The sequence below is a fragment of the Suncus etruscus genome, chromosome 3, assembly GCF_024139225.1.
Source record: "Suncus etruscus isolate mSunEtr1 chromosome 3, mSunEtr1.pri.cur, whole genome shotgun sequence".
Classification (NCBI taxonomy): Eukaryota; Metazoa; Chordata; class Mammalia; order Eulipotyphla; family Soricidae; genus Suncus; species Suncus etruscus.
Genome location: NC_064850.1, coordinates 20,204,604 through 20,223,402, shown reverse-complemented (window position 1 = coordinate 20,223,402; position 18,799 = coordinate 20,204,604). Strand labels below are relative to the sequence as shown.

Sequence of the window (18,799 nt, the reverse complement as noted above, 5' to 3'; positions counted from 1 at the left end):
AGTGAACTTACAGGCAGGAGAGCACTTACCTTGCATAAGGCTGGAATCCCATATGATCTCCTAGTCCTGTCAAGACTGACCCAGGAGCATGACTATGGATAGCCCCCAAACCAGAACAAACTAACTTTTGGATTCTAAGACCAATTGTGGTTAGCAGACAGGAAGAAAAAAGCAGGTAACTGGAAATATAGAGCAAATCTATGAAGATGGATAGAATTGGATATGCAGTGAGATTACTGAACTATATATGAATGGTGACTAGTCAACTCAGTTAAAAAAAAGAAAGGGGGCCTAGGAGAGATAGCACAGCGGCGTTTGCCTTGCAAGCAGCCGATCCAGGACCAAAGGTGGTTTGTTCGAATCCCGGTGTCCCATATGGTCCCCCGTGCCTGCCAGGAGCTATTTCTGAGCAGACAGCCAGGAGTAACCCCTGAGCACCACCGGATGTGACCCCAAAACAAAAAAAAAAAAAAAAAGGGGGGGGGGAAGAATTTAGGAGATAATTTGGCAATACATTGTTCAAAAATGTTACAATATTATTTTTTTTACTTATCAAATATTTTCCTGGAAATATAATTTATGAAAAAATACTACATATAAAAATTACAGAAAAATTGTACGTTATTTTTGGTCCACTTCCGGCTGTGCTCAAGGACAGTGTTTGGGAAACTGTATGTGGTGCTGCAGATTGAACCCCCAAACCTTACCCTACTATCCTTCCAGTTCCCATGTGATAGTTATTTAACTTTTTGTTTTTGTTTTTTGGGGGGCCACACCCAGTGATGCTCAGGGGTTACTTCTGGCTATGCACTCAGAAATCGCTCCTGGCTTGTGGGACCATATGGGACGCCGGGGGTGGTGGTGGTGGTGGTGGTGTCAAACCACGGTTCACCCTAGGTTAGGTGTATACAAAGCAGATGCCCTACCGCTTGCATCACCGCTCCGGCCCAACATTTTTTTTTTTTTGACTTTTGACTTTTGAACCACACCAGTACCAGAAGTTACTTCTGGTTTGACATTCAAGAATTTCTTCTGGGAGTGATTAGGATTGGAGGAGAGAGCTTAAAAAAAAAAAAACCAAACAAAAAAAAAAACAAAAAAAAAAAAACCACACACACACACACACCCCAAAAAAACCTACACATGTGTACTAATCATGAGTTAAATTTCCTGTTTATTTTGAAATTTACCCTTTCTGGTTGTAGAGTGCCCTTCTCCGAGGTTGGCAATTTAATTGGTGGTATATTGTAAATAGCTCTGACAGAGCAGTAGTTGACACATAAAAGAACCAGTCCTGAGCTGTCATCTGTCCACCCCAGGAGGCAGTCATCTCAGGACCAGGAGCCACGTAGCTAGACACCACTTTCACCCAAAAGCTCCTGAATCATTCAGTTTGGCCAACCCTAAAACGTTCACTCTGACCTGTCTGGCATTCCCAAGGAAAACCCAAAGTCTCTGATCTAAATCTCTCAATTACACCTGCTTTGGTCTCTGACTTGAGCCTGCTGATCATCCCATGATTGTACATGGCTGGCCCAAGTCTCTTCTCTAGAACTGTGCCATTGAACTTCTTAGTGGCATGTATACCTCTCTGTTGTCACCTTGACAAATTATGACCTGAGTCCAAAACATGAGCCAGAGGAAATGATGATTAGAGAATTTCACTTCTTCTGAGCAATGTAGAGTTCAAGAAAAAGAATCTGTTGGTTGGCTTTTGAGTAAGTGATGGCCCAGCTATATGTAAACAAATCAAAGGAAAAATAATGACACTTTCTTTGGGAAATTTTTAGAGTAAGTACACATATTCTGAAACACTGACTCTATGAGTCAAGACAACAAAGAAATGCAAACCACAGCTGCTATTGGTGCTGGGCTCCTGCAGAACCACTGGCTGAAATGTGAAGCAGAGACGCTGGTGTGATTAAACAGGATCATTGAAAATTGATTTTTACATGCTTCGAAGTACTGAGATTATTAAGTCCTGGCAAAGGAGACCAATAACTCAACAGGTAGTTAACACACAACTGCTGTGTACTCTAGATGCTTTTTTTTTAATCTTCCAATTTAGTTTTCATCATGTGAGTCACACTCTATCGTTATGATGCTGGAAAACACATAATTTCCCATGAAACTAAGATCTCATGAAGAAATGTTGTGAAGTCAGGAGAACAGTATTTTACGCAAATATTATCACTGACAATTGTGAAAAACGACTATCACTCAGACTGAAAATTTATTGTTATATTTTAATCCATTTAAAAGGTTATTTCCATCCATCTAAAAATGGCCTTCATGGCATTTTCCCCCACATCATCCTCTCTCCATATTTCCAAGGAATCTTACAGGTAACTTGAGAGAAAAGTATGAGTAATAAAGACTAACAATTTCTGCAAAGAAGCATATATAAAACATCTCTATATTTATGTAGGGAAATAAAGAGCACCTCAGAGTTTAGGGGAATAACAGTAATTTTAAACCTTTCTCTGTGGCAATGCCTCTGTTTCTCAACTTAGATCAACACCAGGCCCCACATAAGGACTTGTACTTTTATTTCTGATTGAGTAGGTCTGGGAGGATTGTGAAGAAGGTGGTGAAGGTCTTGGACAGTGAACCTACCAAGTCCCCTCTCCTCCTTTGTTCTCCCACCTCCAGACCTTGTCAAGGCCACTTCCCAAGCCAAAAACATTTTCAGGATTTATCCCTCCTCTAACACTACATGTGGACTGCCCAAATCTGGCCATTTAACCAAGCTCTTATTATGCTTATTTGCAGTGGCAGATGAATTTCTTCACTGGGCCCTAAGTTTGCTTAGCTGGGCGTGTCAGAAATCTCACAATCCCCACTCTGGCACTGGCACTCATTTGCCTTCTACCTTTTCCGCATTGCAGTTCCAGGCATTTGTGTACTGGTCAGCACCACTTGAGTTTAGCAGAACCACCTTCCTCTCCTTTTCCCTCTGAACTTGTGTGATGGAATTACCACTAGTAATTCCATCAATTGTCCCAACTGGCAAGGAGGTAAAGAAAATACTGACAGTTATAAAAGGGGTATTTCAAGGCAGCAGCTGGCACCCATCAACTATCTCCCCACACCCACAGTCCCATCAACCTTGGCACATTCATAAACAGCTATGCCCCCAAAAACTGTACCTTGGCAGCACCAGAGCAAGCTGCTCCGCTCTCTTCCAGCTCAGGTAAGGCTCTGCAGGCTTATAAAACACTGAGACTGGCTTCAAATGTTGAGATTTTCACCTAGTCCTCTCCTTGGCAAACAGAAATCATGTGGCTCAGCAGCTTGGTCATGAAGCCAAAAATCAAGCAAAGGCCTGCCTGACACGAACCAACCATTTCACGAGCTGGTGCCGAGCTCCCAGAGCAGAACCATCCTGCAAATGATGACAGTGCCAGTTCCTGTCTCATATGTGAGGTGACTTTTGGGTGAACTCTGTTCCTTTCTTTTGTGGCATCAGAACTTCCCCTCCTGGGGACCTGAACTCAGATGAATCTTTCAGAATCGTAAATAATCTTAGAATCTGTCTGCTTAAAAGCAGGGCATTTGACTTAGCAAAGGAAGAACATACATCTAAGAGTAAGAGGCTTTCTTGCAGTTGGTCCTTACCACCAAAACAGTCTCATCTACAGCTTGTTTCATGGCCCAGCAAAGTACTTGATGAAGTACGATTTTCAACTGCATTTGATTTTTAAAAAGTTTCAGACTGAAAGTAGCCTGTTTAGACACCTGCCACTCTATAATATCGGGACCACATTCTGCCACTCCAGTTTAGAGAGCTATCTATACCCTCAAAACAACACAGGAGTTGGGAGGCAAAGGAAGCCGTTTCCTTGAAAATAATTGCATCTGAAAAAAAATCATCTCAAATTCCCTTAAACTCATATGCAAAACTATCTTTCATAAATGAGGATCATGCAAGTAGATAAGACTTAACTTTGGCCCACTCCGGACAATACACAAGATTAAGATTCAGAAAAGATTGTGTAGTCAACTGGGTCAAACAGAAACCCCAAATAACTCGGTTTCAGTTATTCCTTTTGAGCAAATCAAATATATATGCACTCCAAGATTATCTTCTAAGGAAGACATGCGAACAGAGTTTTTCCAACAGATTATGAGATCTAAATTTTTTTCTTTTTTTTCAGGGGAGAGGAAAGAGGAGAGATCTGATTTTTAAGTTATCTCTTTTGTTGAAAGGTTAACACTCTTAATGACATGATACACTCTGACATATAAAAAGGAAAAGTATTTAAAATTCAAAATACACTTGATTCTAAAGCCATTCCTCTGGAATTGATCCATACAGAAAACAAGCAGAATAAATTGGTTAATAAATCTGTACACATGTTCAAACAGCAGCTTAAAATGAGGTGTACGATTTACAACCCTGGATTAGAAAGTATTTGTGTGCTTAATGGCTCTTCTCTTAGGCAACTGTCTTCCCTACTTATTAGTTAGATGTGGCATACTGGCGTGATCTCCATTGAAAGTATGCAGAAGTATGTAACTCCCCAAGAAATGATAAGACATTCACCACACACTGTGACATCGATATAGGGGCTGGCTTCAGGTAAGCTCAGGTCTATCAATGAGAATGAGGTCAGAACCCAAGGCAGATTAATGCCTGAAAGTGGGACGTTTGTTGGCCTTGATCAAAAGATTAGGACCAACTTCTGCATCTACCATGGCAGCCATCAGCCACCTTTACATACAGAGACAGTAAAACATAACTAAGGCTGTATAGACACATTAGTTCTGATCACAGGCAGAGAAAACTATGAAGCAACACATCAAGGAGAAAAGATGCTGCCTGAATCACGAGGGCTGTAAAAGGCTGTAATCCCAGGACCGATCTGAGCCACGGAGCTGAGGAAAAGAAAACAACAGTATGTCTGGATTTCTTCTCCCATAAATCCAGCCCATCAACATTGGAAATGAGCACCGTGGGGACACAGCAGGAACCCGGAGAGAGGGCTAAGAAGATGCTCTCTGCTCATCACTGAAATCGCCCTGTGCCCTGTATCTGGGTAAAGCCTGCAGACAGCCATGGGAGAAGCAGGAGGACTCCAAGTGGGTATTCTGCTCCATCGGCCACCATACTCCTCGTAATGGGCAAGTGGCACAAAAAGCATGGCGATCTAGCTTCGTGTCCAGCTCTCAACTATAGCCTTGCCTGACCCAGAGCCTGAAGCCACAGCAGGAAAGGATGAGTGAGGACATGCCCGCCACTGCACTGTGAGTGAGAATAAACGACGACATCTGGGGATGCATCCAGGTGTCTCATACAGCATAAACCACCCAGGCACAGAAGTGGGTGCTCCTCTAGCAGAGGCCCCTGAACTTACTTGCCCTAGTGTCCCCTTGGAACTCTATCTCCTTGAAGTGAACAAACTGAAGATACCCCCATCCCAACTGTACCCCAGGCATTACCATCCCCACCTTGATTGTTCTAGCACCCCCAGAAGAGGGAGCATGCCCCACTCTGGGAAACACTGCCTGTGGCTACCACAGCAGCAAACACTTGTACACCAGCATGTTTCTGAGCAGCTCTGACACATACTAAAAGAGCCCTTGTCAGCGGGGCCTGAGTGACAGACACTTGACACCACTGGCCTCTCTCCAGCAGCTCCAGGCAGTCACTTACTTATGCCTCACTTTGATAAAGTAGCATCCAGCTTCTGGCCTGGCTGCATATATAACTCGACCTGCAGAGAAGCCCTCATAAACACACCAAGTATAAAGGAATGTCAAAAAGACATTTATCCTTCCCAAAGTATGGCTCCAAGGAGCCATTATTATAATAGAGTATGAGCTTCTGTGGCAGGTTACTGACCTATAACACTAACAATAAAAGTCCCCTTGAGGACATAAAAGGTTTATACTGTGGCACAAAGTAGTTATGAAACAGTCCACTCTTTTCAGTTTGCTGTACGCCAGACCCTCTTCATTGACGCGGGTCTGCGTACGTGAAGACAAAGGGCGGCTTCCAGAACAGTCCTGTGGAGAGGAAACAAGGTTTGGTGCAGATGCAAACAGGCCACGGGGCAACCAGGAAAAAGTGCCCAATGCTTGTGCTGCTGATGCCTCTTCACCCCCAGTGGAGGTCTCGGTGGCTCTGTCCTTTTGGCACTGTGAGGGAGTAGAGACCTGGCCTGAAGGCAAGCCTTGCCTCCTGCAAACACAGTTCCACATAGGTCGAACTCTGATGTTACGTTGGTCTGGAACAGTGATAAAAGTTGGGGATTTCCTTAAGTGATAAAAAGTCCAGCACAAAAGGTTTGCAAAAGCAGTTCCAAGTTTCGCTAGCAAACAGCAATGCCACCAGTACAGCACTAGAAATGACTTCCAGAAGGAAGCCGCCAGCCCACATCAGACTGGTTGTTCCTTAAAAAGATTCCATTTCTGTTAATAGGATTTCACTGTAGAAAAGAGCCAACTGCTTTGCTGGGAGAGGGAGAGTCCTCGTGGGGAAGGACTGGGATTGTCAATGAAGATCTGTGAGATAACAGAACACCAAGTGGGTCACTAGGGTGCCAGCCCCCCGTGGCTCCAGTTGGGGTGCGTTGTGCTCTAGCTGGATCCCGGGCTTGGGCTCTTCTCCTGGGGCATTTTAAAGAATGTGGCTGTAGCAGTGTGAGTGGCTTTCTCGGTGGTTGAGGTCCTGACCAGCCACTCAGAGCTGGGATATTTCTGGGCCTGTGGCGATGGTGAGATTGGTTCCACTGCATCCACAGGCGCTGTTCCAGTTGCGGCAAGAAGAAAAACCAACCAGAACAGACAGGTTAGAATGAGAGGCACTCCAAAGCAAGTTTCCTTTATGCTACCATTATATTTTAAGCCCTATTAGCCCAAGCAGTCACTGAGGTTTGTTTATTTGGGGCCAGAGATCATTCATACTGCTCAGAGATCGTTTCCTGGGTGGTGCTCAGGGACCAGGGGCAATGCTGGGGATTAAACTGACGGATGCATGCAAGGCACATTTTCCAACCTCCAAGCTATCTTTCCACCCCCACCCCATTCTTTATTAAAACATAAAGGCAAGAATTAAGCCAGGAAAGAAAACTTCACCTGGAAATGGCCCAAACAAATCAATTCAGTAGTACAAATGTAATAAAATGGCAAAACAATCACTTAATAATTGATGGTGCTTAAAAACCAATGGCAAAACATCACATTGCATAAACCAGGACTGGGGAACATCTGGCCTGTGGCCCATGTAAGGCCCATGAAATCATGTGGTCTGGCTCTGGTCCATGATGTAACAGACACATATGCTCCTTGTCTGCCCAGTGGTCTGCCTGCCTGTACTATGTTGTCCACTAATGATATTAAAAATATTCAAGTGGCAGGGCCGGAGCAACAACACAGTGGATAGGGCATGTGCCTTGCGTGTTGTTGACCGAGTTCGATCCCCAGCATCCCATAGAGTCCTATGAGCCTGTCAGAAGTGATTTTTTTTTTAGGTTTTTGGGCCACACCCGGCGTTGCTCAGGGGTTACTCCTGGTTGTCTGCTCAGAAATAGCTCCTGGCAGGCACGGGGGACCATATGGGACACCGGGATTCGAACTAATCACCTTTGGTCCTGGATCAGCTGCTTGCAAGGCAAACGCCGCTGTGCTATCTCTCCGGGCCCCGTCAGGAGTGATTTTTAAGCACAGAGCCAGGAGTAAACCCTGGGTGCCACTGGGTGTGGCCCAAAAAAAACAAATTAAAGAAAAAAAAATCTTCCAAATATAGTCAGCCCCACTTTCTAAAGCAAAAAACAGAGATATTGGGAGAGCAGACATACCATTCAGGGACATCACAGAGCTAGAAAGGCCCAAACGCAGAGACTTAAAGCACGGGTTCTAGCCTTTTTATACTACATCCCTTACTTTTATTATTATTATTATTATTATTATTATTATTATTATTATTATTAATACTCTTATTAGAGTTTTTGGGCAGTGTCCCAAAAAAACGCAGCACAACTAGGCCCAGTGTTTTACCACAAAGATATTGTAGACAGGACAATCACTGTCCTGCATAGCTTTTAACACTTACTGTACGGGGCCTCTCTGCGAATTCTAGGAGCCTGCCCTAGGAATTATGGCAACCAAACAGTCCTGGCATTCCCAAATGTCCCTGAAGCAAAGCAGAGATCTAGAAAAGTTGTATCATACTGTTACACAGTGATTCCACTCCCGGGAATGTAACTAAGCACAGAAATGTTCAAAGTGTAGATCACAAAATCAACTGAGTGGGTTGTAACCACTTTTTGGAGGGACAGGGGGGAAATTGGTGGAAAAGAATAGAAAATATCTTAGTGCACCAAGGGTTTATTTTAGATTTACATGCACACGAGTATTTATTGAATCATAAATTTCTTACTGAAAGGAAAATCTTGAAAACTACTAAACAAAAAAAAAAGTAAAAAAGAAAACTACTAAACTATGGTATAGATAAGTTTCTTGATCTATAGCAGCTTCCAAATGTTCTGCAAGGCTTTTTTGTACAGCAAAAAATACAATTGACATCATAAGTCTCTCTCCTTCTATTTCTCTCACATTCAAATGTTCACTTATATTTAATTAAAAATAATCATGTGAATGAATGAGGGAACTGGAAAGCCTGTCTGGAGTACAGGTGGGGGTGGGGTGGGATGGAGGGAGATTTGGGACATTGGTGGTGGGAATGTTGCATTGGTGAAGGGGGTGTTCTTTACATGACTGAAACCTAATCATAATCATTTATGTAATCAAGATGTTTAAATAAACAAAAAAAATAAACTTCACTTTAAGTATAACTATCATAGTATTAAAAGGACATTTAACCAGTTAAAAAAATAAACCCTACCCTAAACAAACTTATATATACATACATACATACATACATACATACATACATACATACATACATACACACAGTTATTTGGGCTACACCAGTGGTGCTCAGGGGTGACTCCTGGTTCTGCAATCAGAAATCACTCCTGGCAGGCTTGGAGGACCATGCAGGATACTGGGGAATGAACCCAGGTCGACAGCATGCAAGACAAGTGCCCTATTTTCTCTGCTATTGCTCAGTCCCTCTTCTGCTTTATTTTTATTATGGAAAATAGGTGCCACATAACACCCTTTACGTTTTCTAATTCAAAGTATCCAGCTCAGAGGCCTAAAAGAGAACCACATTTATGCACAACCGTCACTATCACCCATCTCTAATGTGTCCTCATCATCCCAAGTGGACACTCTGCATCGAGTATAGCAGAAGTATGCCACTGACACAGGGATAAAATGGTGAGAAGCTACTTGCACCAAAGGAGGGCCTCCCCGCCCTCTTCCCTGAGATCCTCCGCTGGAATCACCATTCTACTTCCTGTTTCTGTAAATCTGACTATTTTAGGTACCTGGTACACAGGGCAGATGAAGCAATTCTCCTGTGCCTGGTTTATTTCACTCAGCCAAGTCTTTATTCGAATTGTAGCATGTGTTCAGATTTTACTCAGCATAAATACTATATGTATTTATCATATTTTATTTATCCGTTTATCCAGCAAGGGGCATTTGAAGACTTTCTACTCTAAGCCTCTTGTAACTAATACCGCTACAATCTTGGGCAAACAATTATCTGTTGAAATCCTTGCTTTCAGTTATTTGAGCTTTATACCCAGAAGCAGGATTGCTGGATCATATTAGAGTTTCAGGTTTGATGTTTGAAGAACTGTCAAACTGTTCTCCGAGGCAGCCACAGTGCCCTTTCACATTCCCACCAGCAATGTACAAGGCTTCTAATTTCTTCACATCCTTTGCAACACCTGCTGTTCCCTATTTTCCTGAAAGAATCATCTAAATTAGAGCATGAAGTGGGAACCAGAGAGATAATATGGGGGGTAAAGACTCTTGCCTTGCACACAGCTAGTCCTGATTCAATCCTAGCATTGCATATGGTCCCACCAAGCACCATCAGGGTCCTGAGCACAGAGCCAGGAACAGTTCCCAAGTACTACTGGGTAGAGCCCCAAAAGAAATGAACAACAACAAAACAAACGAAAAACAAAGAATCTACCCTCTAACTTATTATTATATTAGATGTTGAGGTTACAACAGAGAAGAAAACAGAGAAACAACTCCCCATTCCTACAATGAAGTTCTAACACTGGCTTTAGAATCTGGTGTAACCCATTATCAGGTTAAATGCCAGTGAGTCTCTAAGGACACATTTTCTATTCCAGAGAGAGAGGAAGGTAAGACAAGAAAAAAGCTTTTAGGAAAGGCAAAAGCAGGGTCTGAGAAAAGGTCCTTTAGCTAAGGACACACTTTTTGGAAGAAATGGGACATGCAACTCAAAACTCGAATATGCACCTGCCATTCTGGCAAAAAAAAAAAAAAAATCATCTCAAGGATGTGAGTTTTATTTGTGTTTCATGTGTTTCTTACAGGTGCGTTGTCTCCAGTTCTGGAGGAAATAGCCTGTTTCCCCTGGTACGTTCTTGAAGAGCAAATAGAGGCAGTCACATGTAGGTCAGACCAGGCCTGGTCCGGGTGTACTAGACTCTACAGAGAAGGCCACATTCCCAGAGACCTAGGGCTGGCTCCTGTGGACCCACCAAGTACCAGCATTTAAGCAAACCATAGCGCGGTGATGAGAAGTAGCACAGAGAGGTGCTATGCTTTCCAAAAGTACCCGCCTAACTCCCTTATACAAAGGCTCTTTTTTCTCGGCCTTTGTAAATATTAATATGAAAAAAACGATAAGGGAGATAAGCTCTCCTTTCCATCTCCTCACCATCCCAGTCCTGGTAATATCTTTAAATTCAGTCCGTTTCAACTCAAAACTTCCCACCTGCGGGGGGAAGGGAGGTGGGGAAAGATTTGTGGCTGCATGTTTAGGAAAGATGCTGAATTCATCACTGTGACAGGGGAGAGTGTTGGCAGCGATCTGGGCTATTTATTCTTTTAGGAAAATCCTATAAAGAATGACACAGGGAAGCCTCTATCTGCAGTCGTGTTCATCACACTGGCGAGGGTCCGATAACAGATGTATGCAGCAGCGTGATTTAGTGCCAGGAGCTGGCCCCTGATGTGTATTAATACAGCGGCAAAGCAGAACGCACCTCTCTTCATCACTCATTTCTATAAAAGAGGTGGAATCCGAGATGGCCCGATGTTAGGCAGAGCAAGCCCATTTGTTCTCCTGACTGATGGCGCGGGCTCAGGCTATGTCCTTCACCTCCACGGGGCACTCGGGTTGTGAGGAGAAGAAAAGAAAATGTTCTGTGAAGCAGAGCTCAGTCAACAAGTGAGCAGAGGAGTGGAGTTGGGCTCAGTGCCGGGAATGTGCAGTCACTGCTTAAGTCTAGTTTAAGACCTCCAGGACACTTCCCACCTTAAATGAGGAATAAAGACCCAAAGTCACCCTCACAGGTCTTTGTTTTTGCAGAATCAAAGAGTAAGTGGAAGTTAGATATTAAGGAAGGGAGAAAAAGAAACAAATGACATACAAGGTGTGCGTTTTAATGCTTCTGACACCGTGGAAGGAATGAAGGTCTGGGTTCTGCTGTTGAGTCAGAATTTGAAACCAGCCATATTGGCTCTAAAAAGACGAACTATCTACTCTATTTGGGGGACGGCACTCCAGGAAAACAGGAAAACAGGTTTGGTTTGGGTTTTGTGAGTAATCCACCACCTTGGGCATTGGTTTAACCACTCTTGAGCCTCGGCTTTCTACTGTGTAAAACGAGAATTAAAAGCAGCACCGGCAGCATAGAGCTGTTGCAAAATCTGAGTGACAACATACCAAGTGCTTCAGTTCTGGCCTTAGCCCTGGCTAAAAGGAAAGAACTATAATCATGAAGACCATTCTGCACCAACTGTTAGAAAGCAGCATTTGCAGAGAAGTCCATTTCAGAGCAGGCTGAGACTTCTAAAATCAGAAAAGAGAAAGTGTCCCTTGCCTGTCGGCCAGTCACTCTTCACTTGGTGTTCCAGCTGATCATTTCAATAGGTATTATTGTGGGGGTGAAAATACAATACTCAATATACTCAATGTCCTCACAGAGAATTATCATCAACAAAGAAAGACATCCAGCTGAGAGGATAGCTGCCTTGCATGTGTGAAGTCATGAGTTTGGTCCCTGGCAATACTCCACATTGTTGCATATACCTCAAAAACCCCTGACACTGTGATGACACTAGCAACAAGAAAAAAAGAATGGGAGAGAAAGGCAGTCCTCAAGTGTTTAAAAGCAATAATAAGTCTGATAAGTCTCACAAGCACACGACCATCTTTCTGTTTGCTTCTGCATCGTACTTGGAGCTACTTGGGAGCAACTCCTGGCTTGGTGTTGGTGCAGGACGGTAGAGGTGCCCTCCTAGAAATCCTCAGAGGATCCTGGTCCCCAGCATGCAAAGCATTTGTTTCTGCCCACTGAACTCTCTCTCCCACCAATCTTTTCTTTTTTTTTTGGGGGGGGGGGGGTCCGTACCCGGCAGCACTCAGGGGTTACTCCTGGGTCTATGCTCAGAAATCGCCCCTGGCAGGCACAGGGGGCCATATGGGATGCCGGGATTTGAATCACCGTCCTCTGCAAACACCTTACCTCCATGCTATCTCTCCGGCCCCCCCAACAATCTTTTTATCCAGAGTAGCTCACCCTAAATTGCTTGCAATAACATGATTTATCCAAGTGCAAATTATATTGAACTATCTTCTCTTCACTCCAAAGAAAATTTATCTATCAAGATTATCAATAATCTTGTATTGATATATAACTATCCAGCCTTCTTTTTCATGTTAGGATAACATACACAAATTGCATAAATGATAGCAACTCTTTACTGACTTCATGCCCAAATAATCCCTACCAAGCTCCTGACATAGAACATTTCCAGCTTCTTAGAAGGTACTTTATTACACCCCTGTTTGGTTTCTAACCCCAAAGATTCTAATTTCTCCCAGTTAGTTATACCTGAAAATAAAAAGGCTTCAACTTAAATTTTTAAAAATTAGAATTTTCATGCCATGGTTGGTAAACCATTAGTATTTCAATATACACACACAAAAAACCAAGGATGTTAAAAAAAAATGAGAAAGTAATGGGCTGTACACTAAATAAGAAAGTAAATAATCCCATATGGCTCCTTGGCTTCTGGCTAAACTGTCACCTTAATTGGATTTTCATTCACAAGGAACTGATTTCCTGTTGGTGCTAGAACAAAAGGTCAGATGACCTAAGATTGTGAAAAATTGAGGGATTCAACCCAAGAAAGTCATGTGACATTGCAGAAGCAAGAGGCTTCAAGGGCAGGAGTAGGAGGTCAGAATTTCCCGGGCAAAGTACTTGTGACCTTCGATTTAACCATGAAAAATGGGAATAAAATAACCTTATGGAGAGGTTAAGTGAACAGATACTGAAAACATGCAATTCAGTGCCTGGCACAGCAGGTGCTTAGTAAGTGTTAGCCACATGGAATTACCTGCATTTGGACTGGAGAGAGATGCTGTGGCCACAGGCTTCCGTTTCCTCTTGATGTCACGTGAACATGGGGGCCCCAAGTGTAGATTTGCCTGTCTGCAGACACATGAAAGAAAGACTGCTTTAACTTCATAATTCTTATTCTAAGTCACAGACACTCAGCCCAAAGGAAATCCCCTCACCCATTAAAGACGTGCACAACAAGTTAACTGTTCCAAACTTCTTACCTGATTTCACAACAGCAGACAATCAAAATTAATTCAAAATAAATGTGATTCATTAACCTGCTCATTTTTATACAATCAATTTTTATAAAAACTGAACTGCAGTTGTCCTAAACTCACTAATGAAATACCTATTCTCAGGTGGCAATATATTGGGAAATTTAATGCTGCATAAACACAGTATTTGGAGAAATTTAATGGGGAATTTAACCCTTATATCACTACAAATCTGGATTTTTATAAGTAAATTTGATTTCTAAGATATTTAAAACTATGACGTGGAAGTATGTTCCCTCACCTAAATATTCAACTTACTTTCAAAGAAAAAAATAAAACAAAAGTGAAAGCTTCAAAGTTTGGAAAGCAAGAGTCGCTGAAAAACAATAAACTTATTACTGAAATAACTAATTGGTGTGTTGATTTAGGTCGTGTCCTGTCCCTGATCCTCTCAAATAAGACATCGGCTATTCATATAGCAAGGACCAAGTCAATTCTTTGCTTTATAAGAAACTTTCCTCATACTTTCAAGGCCTCCAACCATAAATCATTACTTAACTGGAATATATGCATCTTGTTTCTCAAAAGAAGCTTAGTCTCCTTGAGAATAAGAATCATACTTAAATATTTTACATATTTTCCCAATGATTTGCCAACCATAGCATAAGGTACATTGTGCTATAATTAATGATCCCCGTTAAAGATTTGTTGATTGACAGATTATTAAATATCTGTTGTGAATAGAGGAGAATGTCAGAACTCAAAGAGCTAACTGCCTACTTAAAAGTCGTAAAAATATTAAATTATATGCATGGTATTTGACCACAACTTTAAAATATAGCCAAAGTACGTAACAGTTAGAAGGAACCCACTAGAATTGTACCAAATAAACTATATAGTTGCTCTGAGGAGCCAAATTTCAGAGCTTAACAGTCTTAAAACTAGAAGTACAGACAAATTTCAAAGAACTTAATTATTAAGCAATAAGGCACGAAGACAACAGCTGAACAGACAAACGTTCCCATGTGAATCTGGCAACCTTCATAGTTTAAAAAGCATGTATGCATATACGTTTCTCTAAGAAGCAAAAAAAAAAAAAAAAACTGAGAGTCAATGTAATCTACAATGAAGTTAAGAATTTGAATGAAACCTTGGCAACTAATGTTAGGGTGCAAAAAATGCTCGAATAGGTACAGACATCCCATAGAGTATCCCTGATTTGGAAAATGCTCTCCAAATATTTTCTGTCACTCATTCTCTTCTATATAAAAACATTAACTTTAAGTGCTCCTTGAGTAGTTAAAATTCCCAAAGAGAAATGTAAATATAAATGTGAGAAGGGAAAACAATTCATTTTTCATACCTTGCAGATGCCCTGGGAATGTGTCTACACCAGCATGCTGACTAAGTAATCATAAACACAGATGACAGAGTGTCAAAGGCAAACAGGCCTTCCTTCAATCTAATCAGTGTTTGCCAAAGTGGGTGATATTATAGCCCCCTCCAACTTGGAAACAGCAGCCTCAAAGGTAACTCGGGGCACTCTCTGTTATAGAACACAGTTATCCATGAGACACTGAGTAACATCTTTCCTGCAAAGGGAGTGGTAGGCTAAACAAGTTTGGGAGCCTCCGGTTTCCTTTCCAGTCAAAGACAGGCAATAAAGAAACATCTTAATATTTGGTCTTATCAAAACAGAGACATGTGGAGTGTAGAACTTGCACTTCCCCTACAAACCAGACACCAACTTATATGTCCCAAACCCTTTACTTCAATTCAACCTTGTAGTTTGGGGCCAGAGTGATAGCACAGTGGTAGAGCATTTGCCTTGCATGTGGCTAACCTGGGACGGGGCCCAGGTTCTATCCTGGGCATCCCATATGATCCCACGAGCCTGCCAGCAGTGAATTCTGAACACAGCTAGGAGTAACCCCTGAGCACTACCGGGTGTGCCCCCCCCCAAAAAAAAAACAAACGAACAAACAAAAAAACCCTTGTATTTCCTCAAGTACCTCAGAAGGAAAAAAAAATTCCAAAAAGGATAGCCATTTATATTCCTAATCAACTCAGTCATCTCAAAATGTTTTCAATGTAATGCTAATACCATTTTCACAAACCACACTTTGGTACTGGTGACCAGCAATGGTTCCTCTGTGCACTGGGGAGGGTGGAACAGTGACTGAAAAAGGCACGAACAGATATCCCTATGACACTATGCTTTGTGTCTCGATCTAGAAGCTGGGCACTTGGAGGGACTTCAAGAAAATTTAACTGAGTGTACATTTCTTTGTATCTGTCTCTGGATGTAAAGAGGTAAAAAGCTTTCGCTTCCAGTAAAAGGTTCAATTGAAAAACTGCTTCAAGATCTCTGTTTATAAAATGTTTCTACACCACACATGTGAAATGACAGGGATAGGAAAGTACGAAAGGATTTTAAGGTAATTCTCAAAGTGTAAACTTGAGCTGAAATAAATAAATAAATAAATAAATAAATAAATAAATAAATAAATAAATAAATACTGCTTTTTATTTAGACTCCAGCCACCCTTTTCAGGTTGGCATGCATGCTGTACGTCCGTCTGAGATGGATAAGGACATACAAGATCGCTACTTTATGGGCTGAGTCAGCAGCATTTATGGCACATTTTCAAGAAATGACACATTTCTGTGTAAAACAATAAAATCATTTCCCTAAAGAGATGATACTGGGGCTAAATGCTTCCTTTGCATAGAGTGGACCTCAGTTCAATCCTCAGCACCATAGGGTCTCCTAAGTACAGTAGGGAACAGCCCTGGAAACTCTCCAGCATGGCTGATGAGAACATCAGAACTTGGGGCTGAGAAGGGATAATTCCCTCTCTCCAAAGTCCCATTGTAGCAAAGATCTGGGGAAAGAGAAAGACGTAAGGTCAACTTTCAGTCCAAGGACGAGAGAGATTTTCCTCCTCTTTGTCTTTGAGAGAACACTAGTGACCATGGCATTTACTACCTGGGAAAACCTGTTGTGAAGGCTGCCCTGTTTGGGAAGAAGGTTAGAGAACAGAGAAAGTCAAGGACCCAGAGCCAGCCTACAGCAAGTACCAAAGAAGTGGGAGCTAGAAACCCGAGACTTAAAGAGCATGGAGATGGCCGCCATGCTGCGCAGGACTCCACCAGGGTCAGTTCCCCAAAAGAGAAGCATCTGTGTGGGGCCAGAAGGGCTCCCTGTGTTATTCAGGGGGACCTAAGCATGGGGAAGGCAACTGCGGCTCTCCCGCTGCCCATTCAAGAGGCAGCACCGAGGTTTTGTTTTTCCCAAAATAACTCCCTTTCAGCAATTTGCATCAATAGGCATAAAGAATAAAGGAAGGGAAGGGAAGGGAAAAAAAGGAAAAGAGATTGATCTTCCCCGGCCGCTATTTTCACTGAGCACTGAACTGCTTTGACTCCTCTTCTTTTGAATGTGCTATTTATGTAATTTGTGTCATTTTATTTTGAGAGTATCACCAGCTACGCAGGCCAGATAGAAACTTGGAAAGGAATAATGCACAATCAAGTACCACAAAGGACAGAAGAAAAGTCTGAGCATCCCTTTTTACCCTATCCACAGCCCCCTCCCTGGTCAGAGAAAGGGAATTGAATAAAAAAAAAAAAAAAAAAAAGAAGAAAGAAAGAAAAAAAAAAAACCTCAATTTAAAATAATCTTTAAAAATTTAAAAATCTTTTTCAAGAGGAGCACATAGTTGTTGTTCTTATGCTACAAACTTTATAAGTTTTTTCTTTGAGGGAGGGCAGAGGGGCCCTTCCATGGAGCTAAATTCACTCCTCAATTTCAACTTCCTCCTGAACTGGAATAGGAACTGACAGTTAGCAGAAGCACAAATGCTCCTGCCAATCACCAGGCCTCCACAACTCAGGAGGGAGACAATCAGAAGAGCATTTATTCTAAAATTTTCCCTACAGCTCTTACATACGATGAAAATTACTGAGTTAGGAAAGACACCAAATACCCATGGCCACACTAGTCAATAAAAGTGATCTAAATATTTAGCTTTAAAAAGCCCAGAAGGGGAGCGGGAAAGACAGTACAGCAGGCACTTTTGCTGGCCATGCTTGTAGCCAAACCAGATTCTAGCCCAGTACCCCATATGGTCCCCTGAACTCTGCCCAGAGTAAGAGCCAGAAGGAACCCCCCTGAGCACTGCTACCTGCCATAAAATAAAAATGTCACAGAATGATTATGTATTTATGTATTTAGAGAGAAAAGTGTTGCTCTTCAGGATAGAAGCCATGGACCCACAAGAAAAGCCAGGGTCTGGGTGTATTCTGGCTCATCCCACTGGGTACAGTATTCTGGGGGGCACAGACTCTCCCAGTGCAGGTGGGAGGCCACTCTTTGAACAGTACTTGCAGGCCCATGGGGACATGGGGACATATCGTAAGAAGTTTTACTTTGGAGAAATTCATAAATTCCTTTTTTTAAAATATATTCCTATCATAAATGTAAAGGTGAAAGTCAAAGATTGATTATTTTTTGTTTGTTTTTTGTTTGTTTGTTTGTTTGCTTTTGGACCACACTCGACGGCGCTCAGGGGTTATTCCTCACTCTGTACTCAGAAATCACTCCTGACAGACTTGGGAGACTATATGGAATGCTGAGCAAGGATCAAACCTGGGTCCATCCCAAGTCGGCTGCATGCAAGGCAAATGCCCTAACACTGTACTCAGACTGGGGACCACTTGGGTCCCCAGACTGATTCTTGAAAGCATATTGAATATACTCTCACATAAACACACTTCCATTTGACTTTTCACTGCAGATAATTCTAAGAAAAGGTGAGTTGTAAAAACTAAACGGTTACATAGGAAACCAAGCAGACTGTTATGTCCCTGGGGCAGGAACGTACTTTTATTTTTAGGGGAAAACAATTACTCAGAGAAATACATGCACAGAACCAAGTCGAAAAAACGACCACCACTGAAAAACACCTGAAATGACCACACTTGATTTAAAGTCAATGCTAAGGAGAGAGAAAATAGTTTATCCACCAGGACACTAATTTAAAGAGCTCTCCTTCAAACTGCTCAGTGTAAAAAACCTACTGGAAAGTTCACTAAGAGGGTATGAAATAG

At 42.1% G+C, this 18,799-nt stretch overlaps 3 protein-coding genes across 3 annotated transcripts in view; 1 reads left to right on the top strand and 2 right to left on the bottom strand.

The window, feature by feature from the left end:
* Nucleotides 1–18,799, top strand: part of LOC126004088 (peroxiredoxin-1) — a 1,184,503-nt gene that overhangs the window by 629,612 nt on the left and 536,092 nt on the right. The window lies entirely within an intron of this gene.
* VASH1 (vasohibin 1) overlaps nucleotides 1–18,799 on the bottom strand; it is a 967,981-nt gene that overhangs the window by 513,810 nt on the left and 435,372 nt on the right. The window lies entirely within an intron of this gene.
* GPATCH2L (G-patch domain containing 2 like) overlaps nucleotides 5,205–18,799 on the bottom strand; it is a 53,453-nt gene continuing 39,858 nt past the window's right edge. The window contains exons 9-10 of the mRNA XM_049770405.1: nucleotides 13,468–13,562; nucleotides 5,205–6,749 (exon numbers count right to left, since the gene is read on the bottom strand). Of these exons, the coding sequence (XP_049626362.1) occupies nucleotides 6,583–6,749; nucleotides 13,468–13,562 (262 nt within the window). The 3' untranslated portion in view covers nucleotides 5,205–6,582. The remainder of the gene's footprint in view (nucleotides 6,750–13,467; nucleotides 13,563–18,799) is intronic.